The 17,740-nt window shown below is 43.9% G+C and overlaps 2 protein-coding genes across 10 annotated transcripts in view; one reads left to right on the top strand and one right to left on the bottom strand.

The window, feature by feature from the left end:
- Positions 1-15,169, bottom strand: part of Ttc3 (tetratricopeptide repeat domain 3) — a 123,758-nt gene extending 108,589 nt beyond the window's left edge. The window contains exons 1-5 of one of the 7 annotated variants that reach the window (XM_008853034.3): positions 15,053-15,154; positions 2,896-3,047; positions 2,466-2,508; positions 1,806-1,956; positions 1,052-1,139 (exon numbers count right to left, since the gene is read on the bottom strand). In XM_008853034.3, coding sequence (XP_008851256.1) covers positions 1,052-1,139; positions 1,806-1,956; positions 2,466-2,508; positions 2,896-3,036 — 423 coding nt within the window. In that variant the 5' untranslated portion in view covers positions 3,037-3,047; positions 15,053-15,154. Of the gene's footprint in view, positions 1-1,051; positions 1,140-1,805; positions 1,957-2,465; positions 2,509-2,895; positions 3,048-5,536; positions 5,923-15,052 lie in introns of those variants that run through there. The other 6 variants (XM_017803167.2, XM_029556094.1, XM_017803166.2 and 3 more) reach the window with 6 other exon arrangements.
- A 47-nt stretch (positions 15,170-15,216) lies between these two features.
- The window catches only part of Pigp (phosphatidylinositol glycan anchor biosynthesis class P), a 7,620-nt gene continuing 5,096 nt past the window's right edge, over positions 15,217-17,740 (top strand). Inside the window, exons 1-3 of one of the 3 annotated variants that reach the window (XM_008853036.3) lie at positions 15,217-15,356; positions 15,801-15,904; positions 17,577-17,649. In XM_008853036.3, coding sequence (XP_008851258.1) covers positions 15,823-15,904; positions 17,577-17,649 — 155 coding nt within the window. In that variant the 5' untranslated portion in view covers positions 15,217-15,356; positions 15,801-15,822. Of the gene's footprint in view, positions 15,357-15,564; positions 15,905-16,852; positions 16,983-17,576; positions 17,650-17,740 lie in introns of those variants that run through there. The other 2 variants (XM_017803168.2, XM_029556099.1) reach the window with 2 other exon arrangements.

Below are 17,740 nucleotides of genomic sequence, written 5' to 3'. Positions count from 1 at the left end.
TCTGCCTCCCAAGTGCTGGGACTACAGGTGTGTGCCACCATGCCTGGCTTACACCTAGACTTTTAATAAAGGTATGTACATTGGCTGGTATGTTGTTGCAACTGATTTGAGGGGGGGGGAACACAAAAAATACCCACCCTTTCCAGATTTTTTAATCTTTTGAAAAAATTTAGTTTTACTTTGTATATACGAGTATTTGCCTGCATGTACACACATGTACCACACACATACCCAGTGCCTTCAGAGGCCTGAAGGCATCAGATCCCCTGGAACTGGAGTTACACACAGTTGTGAGCTGCCTCATGTGTGCTGAGAACCAAACCCGGGTCCTCTGCAAGAGCAGCAGTGCTCTAACTGCCAAGCAGCTCTCCAGACCCACCTTTTCTCAATTTAAGCTTGCAACTAAATAGTACCAAAAAGAACACTTGGCTTATTAACCAACTGAAACAAGAATAAAGCTCCCCCAAATACCATATGAAACATTGTCAACACAGCACAAAGACATTTCCTTAAATCTGCCCTGACAAATACAAGCTATTTGTTGATGGTGGTGTTTTCATGTCAAAAACAAATAAAACCATTACTTTCAGAGCCCATGACAGAGGGGACCATGAACCGGGGCTCACTTCCATTTGTGATGAATTCCAGCTTCTACAATAAGAGACAAGAAGCAGTCCTGTCCCCATGGCACAGCACCACGGCATCAGTCTTACCACTTTTTGTCCTGCATGTGTGTGTTCCTCTGTATGTGTATTGTGTTGCATGTGTATGCCTACGTATGTGCATACATGTAGAGGCAAAGGAGAACATCAGCTGACCTGCTCCATCATCCTCCACCCTGTCACTGAACCTGGAGCTAGGCTGGTGGCCAGCACCCCCAATGATCCCATCATCACCCCTACCGTGCTGCAGATGCACTCTTTTACATGGGTGCTACGATTCAAACTCAGGTCCTCACTATCTGCACAGCCAGTGCTCTTACCCACTGAGCCATCTCGCCAGCCCCTATTTTCGTTCTTTGAATGAGAGGGAACCACATTCTACCACTTACCGCGACTTTCTTTGCCAAATCCACGATATCTTCCATCAACTCAAGGTGTTGTAACTTCTTCAAACTTATCTCGGAACCACGAGAACTGCTTAAAGACAAATTAATTTTTAAGATACTAGGTTCTCACACACAACAGTTCAATGAATGTTACATAACTTTTATGTTGAAAGTTAAGTACTCTTTTCGTCACTCTAGGTAACAATATGCTGTTTATTAGATGAACCAAATACTCTATCTTTTCCTCTCTTCTATAACACTGACATTTTTTAAATTTTTTCTCTATTTTTTATTTTATGTGTATGAGTGTATTGCCTGCATGTATCTGAGTGCACCCATGTCCTGCAATGCCATAGAGATCAGAAAAGGGCGTCGGAGTCCCTGGGAATTGGAGCCAAGGATGGTTAGTAGCTGCCATGTGGGTGCTGGGAATCAAACCTGGGTCCTCTGCAAGAGCCGTCAGTGCTCTTAACCGCTGAGCATTTCTCCAGCCCCCAAACACTGACATTTTAAAATAAGTTTATTAATTTTCCTGACTCAGCTTCATGTTTACCATCTACTACTAGTCAGGTAATTTATTAAAATGTTAGAATTATCCATTCATATTCAAATCCCAAGTCTACACTTTTCTATTCTATTAAATAAAAATAAAATAGAATAGCATACAAGAAAGAGGAATGAGTCTTTCACTTACTCCTCAGAACCATGCAACATGCTATCACAGCTCATAAAAAATGAATATTACATAGTAACTTACGTAGTTTCTATACAGGGATGCAATCTTGATATTATAGAACTGTGTTGATGTTGAAAAAGAAGTGGCCAGAAGATATATAGTTTAATGGTATCACAGTAATCTCGGAGCAGAGAAAGTGGCTTACTGCACCATATATTGCAGATATCAAACTCTGAATTAAAATAAAAAGTTTAAAGTTAGTATTTGTGCCTCATTTTGAAATGAATCGACATTGAGTTAACAGGAAAAAGTGAAAAGATTAAAAAAAAAGCAAAACAATGAAGGGATGAACTACTCCAACCTGTTAGATATTAAGACTATTTAAGCACTGGCTAACACTCTAGTTAAAGAAAGATTGCTGGGCGTGGTGGCACACGCCTTTAGTCCCAGCACTTGGGCAGCAGAGGCAGGCAAGGCCAACCTGGTCTACACAGTGAGTTCCAGGACAGCTGGGGCTACAGGGAGACCCTGTCTCAAAAAGACCAAAGCTTAAAGACTTAAGCTTCTACTCTGAAACAGAGTCTCAGCATGTAGACCAGGCTTGCCTTTGAGTCCTCCTGCCTCGGTCTCCCAAGTGCCGAGACTATAGACATGTACCACCATATCGAGTGTAGAATACATTTTAAAAGACAAAGGTGTTCTGTTGCTATGATGGATGGATGGATCTCCCTTTATACTCACCTAAATTCTTCTCACTTTGGGCATAATCTTTATATTGCATACCCTAAAAGAAGAAAATTATTCTGATTTGTATCTGGTAAAACAAAAAGTATTTTTAAAAAAGTCCAAAGACGAGTAGATAACAACTTTCAGGGTACAGGTTTGACACAGATTCTGAACTCATCTTTAGTCAATGAGTCATAATTTAAGGTCTTTTCCATATTTCTTCTGAATCTGTTCTTACAGCTTTCCTTGGGAGATTTTCTAATCCCCAGTTAGAAATGGTGACGCCACCCGCTTCCTTTCTGGTAAGGCACTGCTTACCGTCCCTTCCAAAATCATCTCTTCAGAAGCATCTGTACTTCCTGTCAACACCCACGTGCTACACAAAACCACTCCAAACTACAAAGCCCTTCGGATCGAAAGTTAAAAAAAAAACAAATCTCCTTACCACTCCATCATAGTAAAGCTGAGTCACGCGAACATAGTCATCAGTGGTAAAGTCAGGAGCACAGACACAGTCGTCCTCGTAAGGGCAATCTTCTAAGGCATCATCCAACATAGTGAAATCTCCCTCAGCAAAATCGTCCATGGTGCACAAGCCTAAGGAAACAGCATACACTCAATCAAAATTAAATCATTTCTGATCACACGAGCAGCAGTTTTCCTGGGCTCTATGGTATGTTAGAAAAACACTTGGAGCCTATATCCCGAGGAAGTGACTCCAATCAGAACGCTGAGGTTTGGAAGATTTTTATCCCTGGCCTGCAGTTATTTTCCCCAGACTTTTTCCACATAGCTTTATCTATTTCTCCCTTTCTTTAGGTTCATACACTGCCATCTCTACTCTGAACCTGAGAGATTACATGTCTCCATTAGTGAAGATACCGAAGGGCATCTTACTGTGTATGTGCCTAGCAAACACTAAGCCCTTAAATAAGTGTTCGCTAAACGTACAAAGGACATTTGCCTATGACTGCCCTTCTACCCGAGCCACTACACTGCATCCCATAAATACCCCATTTCACAGCACACAAACTGCTATACTCTCAACCATCCTGATTCCACTGAGAAACCATTTCCTGTTAGCTTCTAGAAGCTGGCTCCCAGCTGTCTCTCAGGGAGTCTGTCTTGAGAAGAGGGGCAAAGTGGGAATGGACCAGGTGAGTCTGTGTCTGTTCTAAATGGCCACATCTAGACCTGCCCTCCTAACTATCCCTGCTTCTAGGTTCTCCCAACTACCACAAACAGCCAGTACTGCTAGACTGCAAAGGAGAAAAACCCTCACGTTATCAAAAGGTATTCTTAAATGCTTTTCATCAGTGGGGAAAAGGGCGATCCGGTCTGAAGTTTCAGACTAAAGTTTTGTTTTCCCGAATAAAGTACAGTGAGAATTTGAACAGCTCACAGAGGAGCCACACTGCCGACCACTGAGATGCAGCATTTTATTACTTCCAGCTTTTAAGCAGTTGCATTCTTTTCTTCCATCACCAGCACCACCATTAACAGCATCTTATCACACTTCACACCGTTGCTATCCTACTGTTGCGAGAACAAACCAAGCTTATTTTTAAATATAAGACCACCATCAGCCAGCCCTTGGAATACAAATCTATTTCTTTAATCAATTCTTATGCACAATTTGATGTATGAAATCCTCACAGTGCCAGAAGTGAAGGGGTAGGCCTCCTTGCAAACCACTGTACTACGTGTCACATGTTGCACCCAGCACTTTACAAGTATCACCTCACTGATCCCTGTATTTTCCATGGCAGACCCGTATCATCATCTCTACCACACCAATTGGAAAACATTTCGGTAAAATTATGTCATTTTCTCAAAATCACCAAGCTAGAAATGGTTCAAACCCAGTCCTCTGACCTCGCAGTCACTTCTCTCACATTTCCCTCGGATGTACCCTTAGCATTGCCTCTATTTACTGACCTTGTGATTACTTTCACATCTAAGACACGAGTTTGCGCTGCCTCAAATCTATCACAGTCCCAGCCGTATCAAGGCTGATGGCGTGGTTTAACCCCTCTCAAGACTAACACGGACTTCACCCCTGCCTCAGCCGGTTCCTCCTCCCTCAGAGACATGTCTCACACCACTACCTCTGTCCAAGCCAATCTTTAAATCCTTTGCTCAGACCAAGAGTCAGTACTGCTCCCGTCCGTCCGTCCGTCCGTCCGTCCATCCTTCCTCCTACCATAGCCTCTTTCAACCTCGTCAGCAGCTTCACTCCCTGTCTACCAAGTCCTCCACTCCCACTCATTTTTGGTTTCCTACAATTTGGTTTCCATTTCTACCATTCAAGGGACACTGCTTTTAGTAAGGCCATTAGTGACCATCTGTGACACCAGGGAAGTCCTCCTGTTCTGTATGAACATCATTTCCAGAGTTTAAAGAATTTACACAACATCCAGAAAAAATAAAGATACCATAGTACCCAAAATAACATGAGATGCTACTCTGTGTGTGTGTATGTGTGTGTATGTATGTATATGTACACTTTATATAAACATACTTTTAAAATCTTGGCTTTTTAATGTAAATACAGAAAGAGACAAGAACTGTCATGCCCCAGGATCACCATCACGGTATGGATTACAATACAACTGGCGGCTCAGCCACTGTAACATGACACTGGTCTCTCAAGTCTGGCAGATCTCAGCACCGCACACAGCACCAACCCTACTGTAACTATAACGCTGGTGCATTTCTTAGCCTTCCTTTCTGTTTTAACTAGAGAGGCAATGTGGCAAAATGGTTAAGAGCATGGTCTCTGGGGCCAGACCTGCTGCCCTTGAACCCTGATGCCCCCGCTGTCTGGCTATGAGATCTTGGGCAGGTTAACCGCTCTGTGCATTAGCTTCCTCTCATACCAAGGGGGATAACAATACAACCTACCTGATTAATCGGTTAATACGTGTAAAATGCTTAAGAGGACCAAGCATGTTAAGAAACACAAATGTCAGCTATTATTAACATATTAAATGAATTTTTAAAAATTGACTACTTTTGGATGCATCCAGCTAAATAGTCTACCTTAATTGCTAAATCCAAAGAGCACTGTTCAGCTTACAACTTACTTGACACTGTGGACACTTCCTCCTTCTGAGAACTCTTCATTTGGACTCCAAAGACCATCTTCTGGTTCTCCTCCTATTCGTCTGGCTGCTCTCCTCAGTCTCCTTCACGAGCTCCTCTTCCGCATTCCCCGCCACCCAAATGCCAACTCTCTTCTTCTCACTCTCACTCTCCTTGCGTGGCCTCACCCACCGCACCCATGTTAAAACACAACTTTCTGAGCTTTCGTTTGCAGCTGCGCCATGGTTTTGCCATTTCCATTTATCATGTGCATCTTTACTTAGTCCCCTTTCACGGAGCTCCTTGGCCTGTATGATAATGTCCATGACATCACAGGTTTGATGTACAAGTTAGGTTTCCACACACATTAGTCTACTAGCTGTTAAACTCTTTCAAGTGTTTATGTACCATTTCAAATTATCTTATACGGTACTATAGCAATAATAGCTTCCAAACTTCCAAATGCTGAATACCCAGATCTCTCCAGGTTGAGCCCCATCTCTTGACTTCCATGTCAAGTGCTACTAAATCTTAACCAAGATGTCCCATCAGCCCCTCAGATTCAGCAAGTTCAAAAACAAACATCTTTTTCCTCAAAAAAAAGAAAAAGAAAAAAGAGAAAGAAAAAAGAAAGTTCTTTCCTCTTTCTGTATACTATTTATCAATTAGTTGCTCTAAGTTTCAAATGGTTATCCAAACCAAAATGTGAAGGAAACCAAAATGTAGGTCAACACTGACTACCCACTCTCCTTAAATACTTTTATCCAACTTACTACACTATACCGTCATCTCTACTTCCCTAAAAAACAAAAACAAAACCATCCAAATGTGCCACACATGCACTTCCTGTCCAGTGCCAACACCTTAGGTGTACCGCCATCCTGTCTCTTCTGAACTGCTACAACACTCTCCTAAGTGCTGGCTTGCCTTCAACTCAGAAATCTTCTAAAATTCCGATCCTAGTCTGACTGCTTAAAGCCACTCACTAGCTTCCATTTGTCATCAAAATAACCCTGCTCTCCCTGTATAAGCAGGGAGTGACAAGCGTGGTCCATTCCTACTTTTATCCTGAGTCACTCCACAACATACAGCCTCCAAGCCAGCCATGCTCAACTGCTTGGAATTCCTTAACAAACCTCACTCTGCAACCATCTAATGCCTAACAGTTCCACTCAACTGCAGGAAGCATTTTCTGATCTTCCCAATACACCAAGCTTATGTCTGAACCTCTTCTCTGTAAGCCTAGACTACCATGCCCATATCTCTGAAAGCAGTTTCACACCATCTGATCATCACAGGTTTATCAATCTCTGTTGGGTCACTATGGGTCCAGGGGATGCACGGTAATGACATCACCACCTGCATAGCTATTTACTTAATATTTTCCTCTAGAATAACTCAACCTATAGCTTAATTGTGAACTTGTTTTAATAGAAAACTTTGTACTACTACTAAGACATCCTGTTTGCGATAACACATTTTTTTTTCTAATATAAACTAAACCCACTATAGTTGAATATTAAAGGACTTTTGATCCCATCTGTTACGGCAAATTAGATACTGAAGAACTCTAACAAAATGGATCAGAGATTTCTAAAAAATACTTTTTCATGTTTCACCCATTCATCAATACAGGAAAACATTTAAACCCACCCTCTCCCTCCAAAAGCAGCAAGCCTCAAGCCTCAAGCTAGAAACTAACAGGCATCCAAGACCAACAAGCAGTGCTGCCAAAAGCTGCGATGGGATCAGGACCGAATGGGATGTAGGAATTGAAAGTGGTTCTGGTTAAACTCCATGGCTCCCAGCCAAAGCTGATACACGTGCTTTCATAAAGAAAAGTACTGCCAAGGGTCTAACAAAGATGATCACATAAGAGCTCATAATCAATTATCACCAAGCAAGGGCATAACAAGCTACCATGAGAGACAACAAAAGAAACAAGCAGTAATATTAGATCATCTCCTAAGGCTATCTGTCAGCCACTAAGATGACCAGATTCAGTAAACAGATTAAAAAAGAACACAATGTGAGACTGCAAAGGACGACTGTATAAGAACCGGGCAGAACCTTTGAAAATTAAAAAGAAAACTGTTAGGCTAGGGTATAGTAGCACAATTATAATCTCAGTACTTGGGAGATGGAGGCGAGATTATAAATCCAAGCCTAACCTAATACATAGCAAGTCCCTGTCTCAACAAATACAAACATAGGCAGACAATGACTGATGGATTGACAGACAGACGTCAAAAGTAAAAATGTGTACAAGTTAAAGAGAAGCCTAGACACAGCTAAAGAGAAAACTGGTGAACTAGAAGATAAGTGCATAAAATTACACAGCACTGAAAGACAAGGGAGTAAGAGATGTGAAAGAGAAACATTAAGAGATCTAGAAAGAGATTAACATACACTCCAGCTAAAACTTCACAAGGAAAGAACTGATAAAAATCAGACAATATTTAAAGAGATTCACAAGCCTCAAATCAAAATGAGCTCCCAAGTTCTAGGGTAAAAGAAAATGATTTAAGGTAAAAAAATCAATTTGATCTTACAGGGTTTATATTGAGTTCAATATTGTATAACTGTATTAATTCAACTGTGAACCTAAAAAATTGACAGCCAATATTGGAAGAGATGTATCTTTGTTCTGGAAATTGTTATTGAATATGTTAATGCTGTAATGAAATGATTCTTCTAATCATGTAGTTATTAAATAATTTTTAAAAATCAACTTGACCACTAATCAAGAGATTTTAACTAAATGGGAACTTCTAAACATACCAATTAAAAGACACAATGTCTGATGGACCCACAAGAAAAATACAAGTTTTTATATTTATACACACACACACACACACACACACACACACACGTATATATAGAAACAGGGTCTCCCTGTAGCCCCAGCTGGCCTGGAACTCACTATGTAGACCAGGCTGGCCTTGAACTCACAGAGACCCACCTGTCTCTGTCTCCCAAGTGCTGGGACTACAGGTGTGTGCCACCATGCCTGGCTATAATAGATTCTTTTTTTTTTTTTTCAATTTTATTATTTTTGTTTTATATGTATGTGTGTATTGCCTGCATGTAGGTAAGTGTACCCGTGTTGTACAATGCCCACAGAGGTCAAAAGAGGCCATCAGATCCCCTGGGACTGGAGTTACGGACAGTTGTTAGCTGCCATGTGGGTGCTGGGATTCGAACCTGGGTCTTCTGCAAGAACAACCAGTGTTCTTAACTGCTGAGCCATCTCTCCAGCCCCTATATTCTTTTTAAGAAACATATAAAATACAATTTAAAAAGTCAAAGTGAAAGAAGAAAAAGGATATAAAACTACTACCAAAAGACGAACTTAAAGAGCAAAATTAAAGATGGAAAGGATCACAATAGGGTAAAGGTCTAATTCCCTAGTTTGCATGCATCTAACAAAAACTCAGAATACATAAAAAGAAAACAGAACTACAAAAAGTCCTGGATTAACAAGATTCTTACTCTCGTGACCACTATCCAGTGACCCTCAGCCACCTACAGTGGGCTTGGTCAGGTCATCTGGTGAAGATGGCTCTGGTGACTTGACTCTCGTCTGGTACAATGAAGAGACTGGAGGATGTAGGGTTTGGGGCCAAACAAAAGCTAATCAAGCTAGCTGAACAGCACAACTGCTAATCTTTATCTAATGGATAGATAACCATTACAGAATGCCTTCACAAATATATGTAAAACAGTACCTAATTATAATACAGGCGTAATAACTCTCCATGAAAAGAACATAAAACAAGGGCAAAAAATAATTTTTTAAAAAATAAAATACAACGCTGGACAAGTCAGTCAAAAAAGAAAAATGAGATGTGATTCTGCTTATAAGCAGATACAAAAATCCTAAATAAAATATTATCAAACTCAATCCAATAGTGCATTAAAAAGATAATCTATCAAGACCAATTTGGGTCTATCTCCAGAAAGAATAAAGAATTTTAAAATCCATAATTTGGCCTTCATTTGATGACAGATTACAAAAGAACACAGAAGCTCTCCACACACGCAGCCAGCATGTGGTGAAGTGGCAAAGCCACCTACAGAAGCTCACAGCAAGTTACTGTTAACAGAGAGACACTCCCTCTGAAATTGGCCACGACCTAGACAGCACTTCTAACAAACAACAATAATCACACCCACTGAACACAGATTTGAAAGTACGCCAGGACACTGAGAAAGGAAAAGCAAGCTTACAAAGAAAGTAACTGGAAAGAATCTAAACATCACCATTGCAAATGACAATTACACAGAAAAACCCAATGGAACTCCAGAAACTATATTAAAAACAAATTGTCGGGGCTGAAGACATAGCTCCATGGTTAAGAGCACTGACTGCTGTTGTAGAGGACCCGGGTTCGATTCCCAGCACCCACATGGCAGCTACGAACCGTCCTTGACTCCAGTTCCAGGGGAATCTGACGCTGTCTTATGACCTCTGAGGCACTGCACGACACGGGTGTACTCACATACATGCAGGCAATACACCCATACACATAAAATAAAAATAATAAATAATATATATTTTTTAAATTGTTAAGTAGATGGCTAAAATCAATATTCTAAAATACACATTAGATTTCTATTTACTAACAACTGTCAACAAATGGAATCCTTTAAAAACCTGTCATGTCATGTAACAATTGGAGTCTTTTTTTTTGTTTTTGTCTTTTTGAGACAGGGTCTCCCTGTAGCCCCAGCTGTCCTAGAACTCACTATGTAGACCAGGCTGGCCTTGAACTCACAGAGATCCACCTGCCTCTGCCTCCTGAGTGCTGGGATTAAAGGCGTGTGCCACCACACCCAGCAACAATTGGATTCTTAAATGTCAAAGGTCCAAGAACAGCTGCTTGAGACTGAAGGGCTTCTTCCCAGGCATCAAGATTTCTGAAGTGCTAAGGAGGAAGCTCCGTGGCAGGGTGCCTGACTAACATGCACAAGGCCCTGGGTTGAATTCCCAGAGCCATTTAACAAATAATAATAGTAAGGTTCTCAGCCAGCTGTGATGGCACACGCCTATAGTCCCAGCACTCAGAGGAGCAAGGCAGGAGGACAGTGAGTTCAAGGCCAGCCTGGACTTCAGAGTGTGGCGACCCTGTCTCAGGAGAGGAAACAAAGATTGATTTCTGGTGAAACTACAGTGCTAATAACTAAGTGTGGGCATCAACATGGATAAAGGCTGGGTGACAGGAAACACAGAAAGACAAGCCAGAAACAGATCCGTGCACACAGAAACGAAGCAGGCCAAGAGACAGAACAACAGCAAGAGGCCAGTTCAGGATAGAACAGGAAAACTGGAGCCACAGTGGGTAAAATCAGTGTGGACCACACGACACACAAAAACTGATTCCAGGTGCACTGTGAATTTAAATGAGAAACACATAATTTTAAAATGTCTAAAAAGAAACACAGGTGAACATCTTTACAAGCCCAAGTAAGGAACTTTTCCAATTAGGTTAACACTAAAACTAAGACTTGGGACTTGGCATGGAGTTCAGCAGTAGAAAACTTGCATAGCATTCATGAAGCCTGGGATTCCTTGGGGGGGGGGGGGTTGGGGGAAGAATTTCTGTCCACCAAAATATACCATAAAGAGTGAAAAAGACAGGTCACAACCTGGAAAAAGATATTTATAATGCACATTGAAAAAAAAAATCAGTGCTACCAGTTTGCCAGTTTTAAAAGACAATTCAGTATTTTTTTTAAGTGGGTGGGAAAAAATATGGCCTTTTGTTTCATACAAGGGAAACAGCGGATTCATAAATATGAAAAGATGTTCAGTCTCATTAATAAGTACAGATTTAAACCACAATGATGCATCATTTCATACCCACCCCACTGGCAAAAATTAATCTAACAAGTGTTGACTAGATTGCAGACTGACTGTAACTCTCATACCGATCCAAGTGCGTAAACAGACAAAACTATTGGCTAACCTGTAAGCTGGCACGTTACCTCAAACCAATCTGAAATCCTTTCATTGAGGTAAGTTGAACATTCCTATCCCTCAAAGACCCAGCAGTTCCACTTCTAGTAAACAGCTTATGATGGTGTTTATTCCAATTTTTTTCCCACAAAGTACCAAATATGCTTTTGAAAATTACATGCTTTCCACATGTTATGACATCTAAAATATTTCAGTGAGTTTACATAATTGCAAATGATGAATTTCTAGAGTATCATAGAAATGCCTTAAAATAAAACTGAGTCTTCTAAACGTATCATAGCTGGTGGGGGTGCTTGCTACCAAGCCTGACAACCTGAATTCAATCCCCCAGGTCTGTATCATGGAAAGAAAGAACTGACTCCAGCAAGTTGTCCTCTGACCTCTACACCTGCCATGGCACACCCATCCACACTACTGTGTGTGTGCGCTATTAGCATACACTTGGATCAAAAGTGATTATATACATTGATAACTAAAACAGTTACTGAATTTCTCTTTTACTGAATTTCTCGAATAAATGGATTGATGAGGCTGAGATAAAAAGAGACTTTCCCCAGCAATGGATGCTGCATTTAAACATTTGTCTTTCCTTTCTCCACTTGCAGTCACGCCAGAGTTTGTCCGAGTGGGTGCGCCGTTTACTTTTCTTACATAAACCTTACAATGGTGAAAGGAAGATGGGAAAACAGACCCAGCGGGAGGGAGGCCTCCATCAAGGGCCTTAGGCATCACCAATATTAGAAAAAGCTTCCAGAGTTATAATGGTCTAGAAATTCATTAACATCACCTGTACCCACAGATGCTTTAAGAAACTTTTGTTACTTCCCAGAGGGTTATACACTCAGAAATGAAAATTAGAGAAAGACTTGCAATTCTTTGCAAGAAGATATGTACCAGAAATCTTCTAAAAAGCAAAACCTAGAAATAAGCAAAATGCCTGCCAGCAGGAATGCATACACTGCACTGTCTTCACCGAGTAGTGTCATGGGAGCTTCGAGGTAGTGACGTACATCCATAATGAATGTTAGTGACTGAGAAGCATGGCACTGAGTGAAAGCAAGTCTTGGGCGACTATACCCAGAATAATTCTTTTTTATACCCAGAATAATTCTTTTTTATACCCAGAATAATTCTTTTTTATACCCAGAATAATTCTTTTTTTTTTATACCCAGAATAAGGCTTTTTTTAAAAAACTCATAAAACACCAAAACCATTTATACAATACATTGTTGAAGGACATACAAAAATCTGATTAAGTAGTATTTAAGATACAAGAAACAGCACAAAATCCATGACAATCACCTCTGGAACTGAGCACATTCAATCGCTTACTTCGATCCTTGGATTGACTGCTGGACTCAAACTGGTCATTTCATGGTTTTGCTTCACAGATGTACACACGTTAAAGAGGAAAAGATTTAAAGAAAAACATATTTTTTAAATGCTTTTAATTAAATCAATTCACTTGCTACTAGTGAGGAACAATGGACATACCTTGGAAATCCTATTTTTCCATCAGCCATGCAACATTAGATATGGAACAGGTAGGTGTTCATTGGAATTAGGAGGACTGAACCAATTAGCTGTGAGAGAGGAACCCATAGGCTGACACCAGGTAGACAGAAGCCAAGATGGCTGCAAGCAAATTAGCAGCAAGCTAGAGTCGTAAGGAAGAGGGTCAGTAAAGAGAAGGCAAAAAAAGTAGTTTGTTAGCAAGCACGTGAGGACCGAGGTGTTATCACCAGGGAGAGAAAACTACTGCGCCCACTTGGAGAGCTTGTACCATGTCTGGTTAAGTGGAGATACATACATTCCACTGCCTAGTAAACTACTATCAAGTGTACTTCCTAGAAAACTTCCAAATGTGTGCATAGTAAACAGGTACAAAGATATTGCAGGACTGTATTAGAGAGTCAAGTCTATAAACAAAGCCCATCAACAGGTTATCTAAACAAATTACGGTATATTCATACAACGAAATGCTATACCAGCAATTGGAATGAACCAAAGAAAATACAATTACTCGATTTATTCACATATGAATCTCAAAATGCGATGCTGAGTAAAAAAGCAAGTTGCAAAAACACCATTTTATACCGTTGAAAGTTAATTTAAACCCCAACACTATTATATGTTTATATATTCTTGACCAAAACATAAAATATGTGCAAGGAGACTATACACAAACCTGAACGCAGTGGCTATCTCTAGGTAAGGAGGGGGAGAAACAGCACCTCCAGAATTTTATTTCTCTTCTTTTTGGAGGATTTGAAGTAAATTTGGCAAAACAACATCTGTAAAAATCTAAACCACGGTTTGGTTCGAGCTGCCTGTTTTATATATCAAGTATTTCAGAAGGCAAAAGGAAAAGAGGAAAATTAGGCAACAGTATGTTAATAGAGCAGAGAGAAAGCCATGGCAGCCTTGAGCACAGCAGCAGCAGCCCCGGGCTTCTTCCCCAGTACTCTGAATAAACCCATTTTCCTTCAAAGTGCAAACGCGCTGAAATCGACACCAGAGCTGTCACTGTGAGGACTCTGCTGAGTTTGCACTATTTCACCTGTCCCCTCGCCAGAATCCAGATTTAAGTGGATGCCACCACTGCCCTGGAAACAGCGTGCCGGCCAGCTGTGTGCACGGATTGGAAGGAAGGGGTTGCAACCAGAGGGGCTTTGGGGATCAGCTTCTGGAATCAGCACCTGGCAGACCGCCGACCCACATTCTTAACACTCGGTCCTTTGTCCAACCCTATTCTGCGCCAGAACAGCTCGGCGCGGTGACGTCGCCGCACTGCGGCTCGCGGGAGGGGGGGGCGGCTTTGTGTCCCGGGGACCGCGGGGCTGCGGGAGCGGAGGTGGGCAAGGCAGGTGCGCCGGGTACCCGCGCAAACACTCCGACAGACGACACACACGCACACATGCATACACATACATGATCGCAGACAGGCTTCCGTACAAGCATATAGACACACACACGCACAAGTGCGCACACACATGCCCGCACAGACACACATGCATGCACATACGCACCCGCACAGGCACACACACATGCCGCACTCACAAATTCATAGACACAAGCACCCGCAGAGGCACGCACATACAGGCGCAGACACATGCACGCACTTACGTGCCCACAGGCAACACACATGCACACACTCAGATTCACGCACGCAATCGCATACACACATGCACGCGCGCCCAGGCATACACACACACACACACACACACACACACACACACACCACGGGCCGCGCGCTCACACGCTCGCCCACGCAGCACCCCTTCGGACAAACGCGGGGCTTCACACGCGCTCCAGGCCGCAGGCTGAGGTCCGCGCGGCCCCGGGAGGCACCGGAGAGGCAGGGGAAGGGTGCGTGGGTACCGCACGGCAGGGCGCTCACTCGGACACACCCACCGGTCCGCGGCGGCCACACCCCTCGGGGCCGCGCCCCGCCGCCCACTCACCGCACCCACGCGCGCTCCACGCCGCCGAGGCCTGCGCCGGCCTCCGGAGCCCTGCCGCGGCGTGTGCACTCACCCGGGCCCGAGCCCGCGAGCCTGGACGCGGCCACCGCCGCTCCGGCCCACCACGTCCACCAGACTGCGGCGGGGAGCGGTGCTGCGGCGATGCAGCAGACGCATCACGTGGGGCGCAGCGCGCAGGCGCAGAGGACCCGCCCCGCCCCTGCAGGCTGCAGCGTCGTCATCTCGGTCGCAGTGCGCCTGCGCTAGGCTGGGGGGCTCGCCTAGAGCCTCGGTTTTTGCCTCGCTCCCTCTCCCCACTTTTCCCGTCCCCACTGCGGCTCCCTGACCGCGCCTGCGCAGAGTGCGGGGGCCTAGAGGTGGGAAGGGGGGCAGAGAACCGAAGATGGGGGGGCGTCCCCGGGGCCGTGTGCTGAGCCCCTAACGGGGGTGGGGGTGGGGGGTGGGACAGCCCTGGGGGCTGGGGGCAGACCTCTTTCGGTCCGATCCCCCCCCCCCGCCCCTTCCGGGAGGTTGACCGAGGGAGGCGTTTGTTGGCAGCCCACTCTCCCGCCCCCTCATTGCAGTGGTGCGCGGACGCGCGAGGGGGCGGGGTGCTGATGGGGGTCATGTACACGCGGGGGCGCTGATTGGGGGTCGTGTGCACGTGGAGGACGCTGGTGGGGGTCGTGTGCACTCGCGGGGCGCTGGTGGGGGTCGTGTGCACGCGAGGAGGTCTGGTGGGCCGCAGCGCTGTGATAGTGTGTAATGGAGCCGAGGCGCCCAGGGAGCTGATGATGATTGTGCTCCTTCTCCACCCGCAGACTGTGCGAAGCCCCAGGGAAGATGGTGGAAAACTCCCCGTCGCCATTGCCAGAAAGGGCGATTTATGGCTTTGTTCTTTTCTTAAGCTCTCAGTTTGGCTTCAGTAAGTCCCAGGGATGAGGGTGGATGGCCCGGGCTGCTGCTAGGTATCGGGAACGTGAAGCAAGGAGCATTTCCGTTCTGGGGGGGGCACGCCTGAACAGCTGCCTGCTTCCTCCAGGCTCCTCCAAGGCCGCCTGTGCTTGCTCAGAGGGTGGTAGCCCTTGCCTGAGGTTTACTGTTTATCCAGGACTAGGCAGGATGGCAGAGGGCATAAAACCTGGGCCCTGTCCTTGAGGTCCTGTGAAGTAGTGCAGTTAATCCTCACAGCTTGATGAGTGTCAGGCCAGAGCAGTGGAAAGACACTGAAATCCAGCCAGGAGGTCAGGGTCAGCTCCCTCCCTGCTCTTGGATCAGGCAAGAATCCAGAAAGACAGTGGGCAGAATCCCCGGATGAGAGCGTGAAGATGTGGGAGTTTAGAATGGCAGCAGAGCACAAGAAGTCAGGTGTGAGAAGGTGCCCTTTATATCTTGGGCCTGTTTTGAGCCGATAATGAGCTTCCTAGAAAAGGAAACAGGCTAAAAACTATCATGACCAAAGTCACTGAGCAGAGCCCAAGCCCCTCCTCCAAAAGATTTGCAGAAGTCGCGGCTAGAGAGATGCCTCAGCAGTTAAGACCACTGGCTGCTCTTGCAAAGGACCAGGGTTCGATTCCCCGCACCCACATGGCGGCTAAGAACCGTCTGTAATTCCACTTACAGCGGAATCTGACGCCCTCTTCTGACTTCCCTTGCTTGCTCAAGGTCAGAAAGCTAATAAACACTGGAACTGGAATTAGAACCCTTGTGCAGGCCAGGGCTGTGGAAAACAGCCCAAAGTGTTCTGCTCTAGAGTTTTCGTAATCGTGAGAGAACACAAATGAGTTCAACATATCCAGTGTCAGATGGTGGAGAAAGGCTAGAGGTGGAAAGAGGCCTGATGTGCCCCTGTGTCCTTTTTTCCAATTCATAGCACTTCCAGGATGTAGTCAAAGATCCATTAACCAACCCTGTTCAACACTAGAGACATGAAGCAGAAGCCAGCGCATCAAGATTCTCTGTGTCTCAGACTTCTGACATACAAAGCTGTAGAACACATAATAGTAAGGAAAAAAATCCCCCATTGCTGATGTAGGGAGTTTAAAATTTGTCTTTGCCACGTCTCTTAAGCAGATGATAGAACCTTTCTAAGATTCCTTTCTCTGGGTTGTCTTGAGGATTAAATAATGTGTGTAGAAGTATACTTGACTGGGAGAGAAGTTCAGAACCTATGTTATTAACCCACAGAGGGAAAGGATGCCTTGAAGACTTGGGATTAAGGCAATGAAAATTGTGCTCTGGGAGATGGGAGAAACTCAGTGCATAGCAGATCAGAACCAGAGGGGACAAACTGCCCTACAAGCAACTAAGTGTGATTTGCTACAGCATAGCAAATTGCTAGATGCTGCAAATATTAGTGTTGCTATATGAAGTGATTTGTGCCCTTAAAAATGTTTAAAATACAGTGCGAAGGTTAAGACACTTAAGTTTATTAAAAGTATTAGAAGACTGGTACAAATAAGGAGCTAAAAATACAGAAATGAGGGGAAAATGATTCCGAGAGAATCAAGCATATGTCAAGGAAGCTTCTTTGTGAACCTTACTAGATTGGATCCACGCTTTACTGATTTGCCTTCCTCAAACACTTCTGTTCACAGTGCTTTATCTTGTGTGGGCTTTCGTTCCTGAATCATGGTTGAACTCCTTAGGCTTAACCTATTGGCCTCAAAAGTAAGTCCAGTACTCTTCAATACATGTACAACTAATGCTGTTTTAAAAGATCATCTTCTTTTAAGATCCAAGTCTTTTTCTTTTTTTTTTT

Source organism: Nannospalax galili, unplaced genomic scaffold (genome assembly GCF_000622305.1).
Source record: "Nannospalax galili isolate Female #2095 unplaced genomic scaffold, S.galili_v1.0 scaffold447, whole genome shotgun sequence".
In the NCBI taxonomy this organism is placed as follows: Eukaryota; Metazoa; Chordata; class Mammalia; order Rodentia; family Spalacidae; genus Nannospalax; species Nannospalax galili.
Note: the sequence above shows the minus strand (reverse complement) of the source record. Positions and strands in the feature narration are given on the sequence as shown.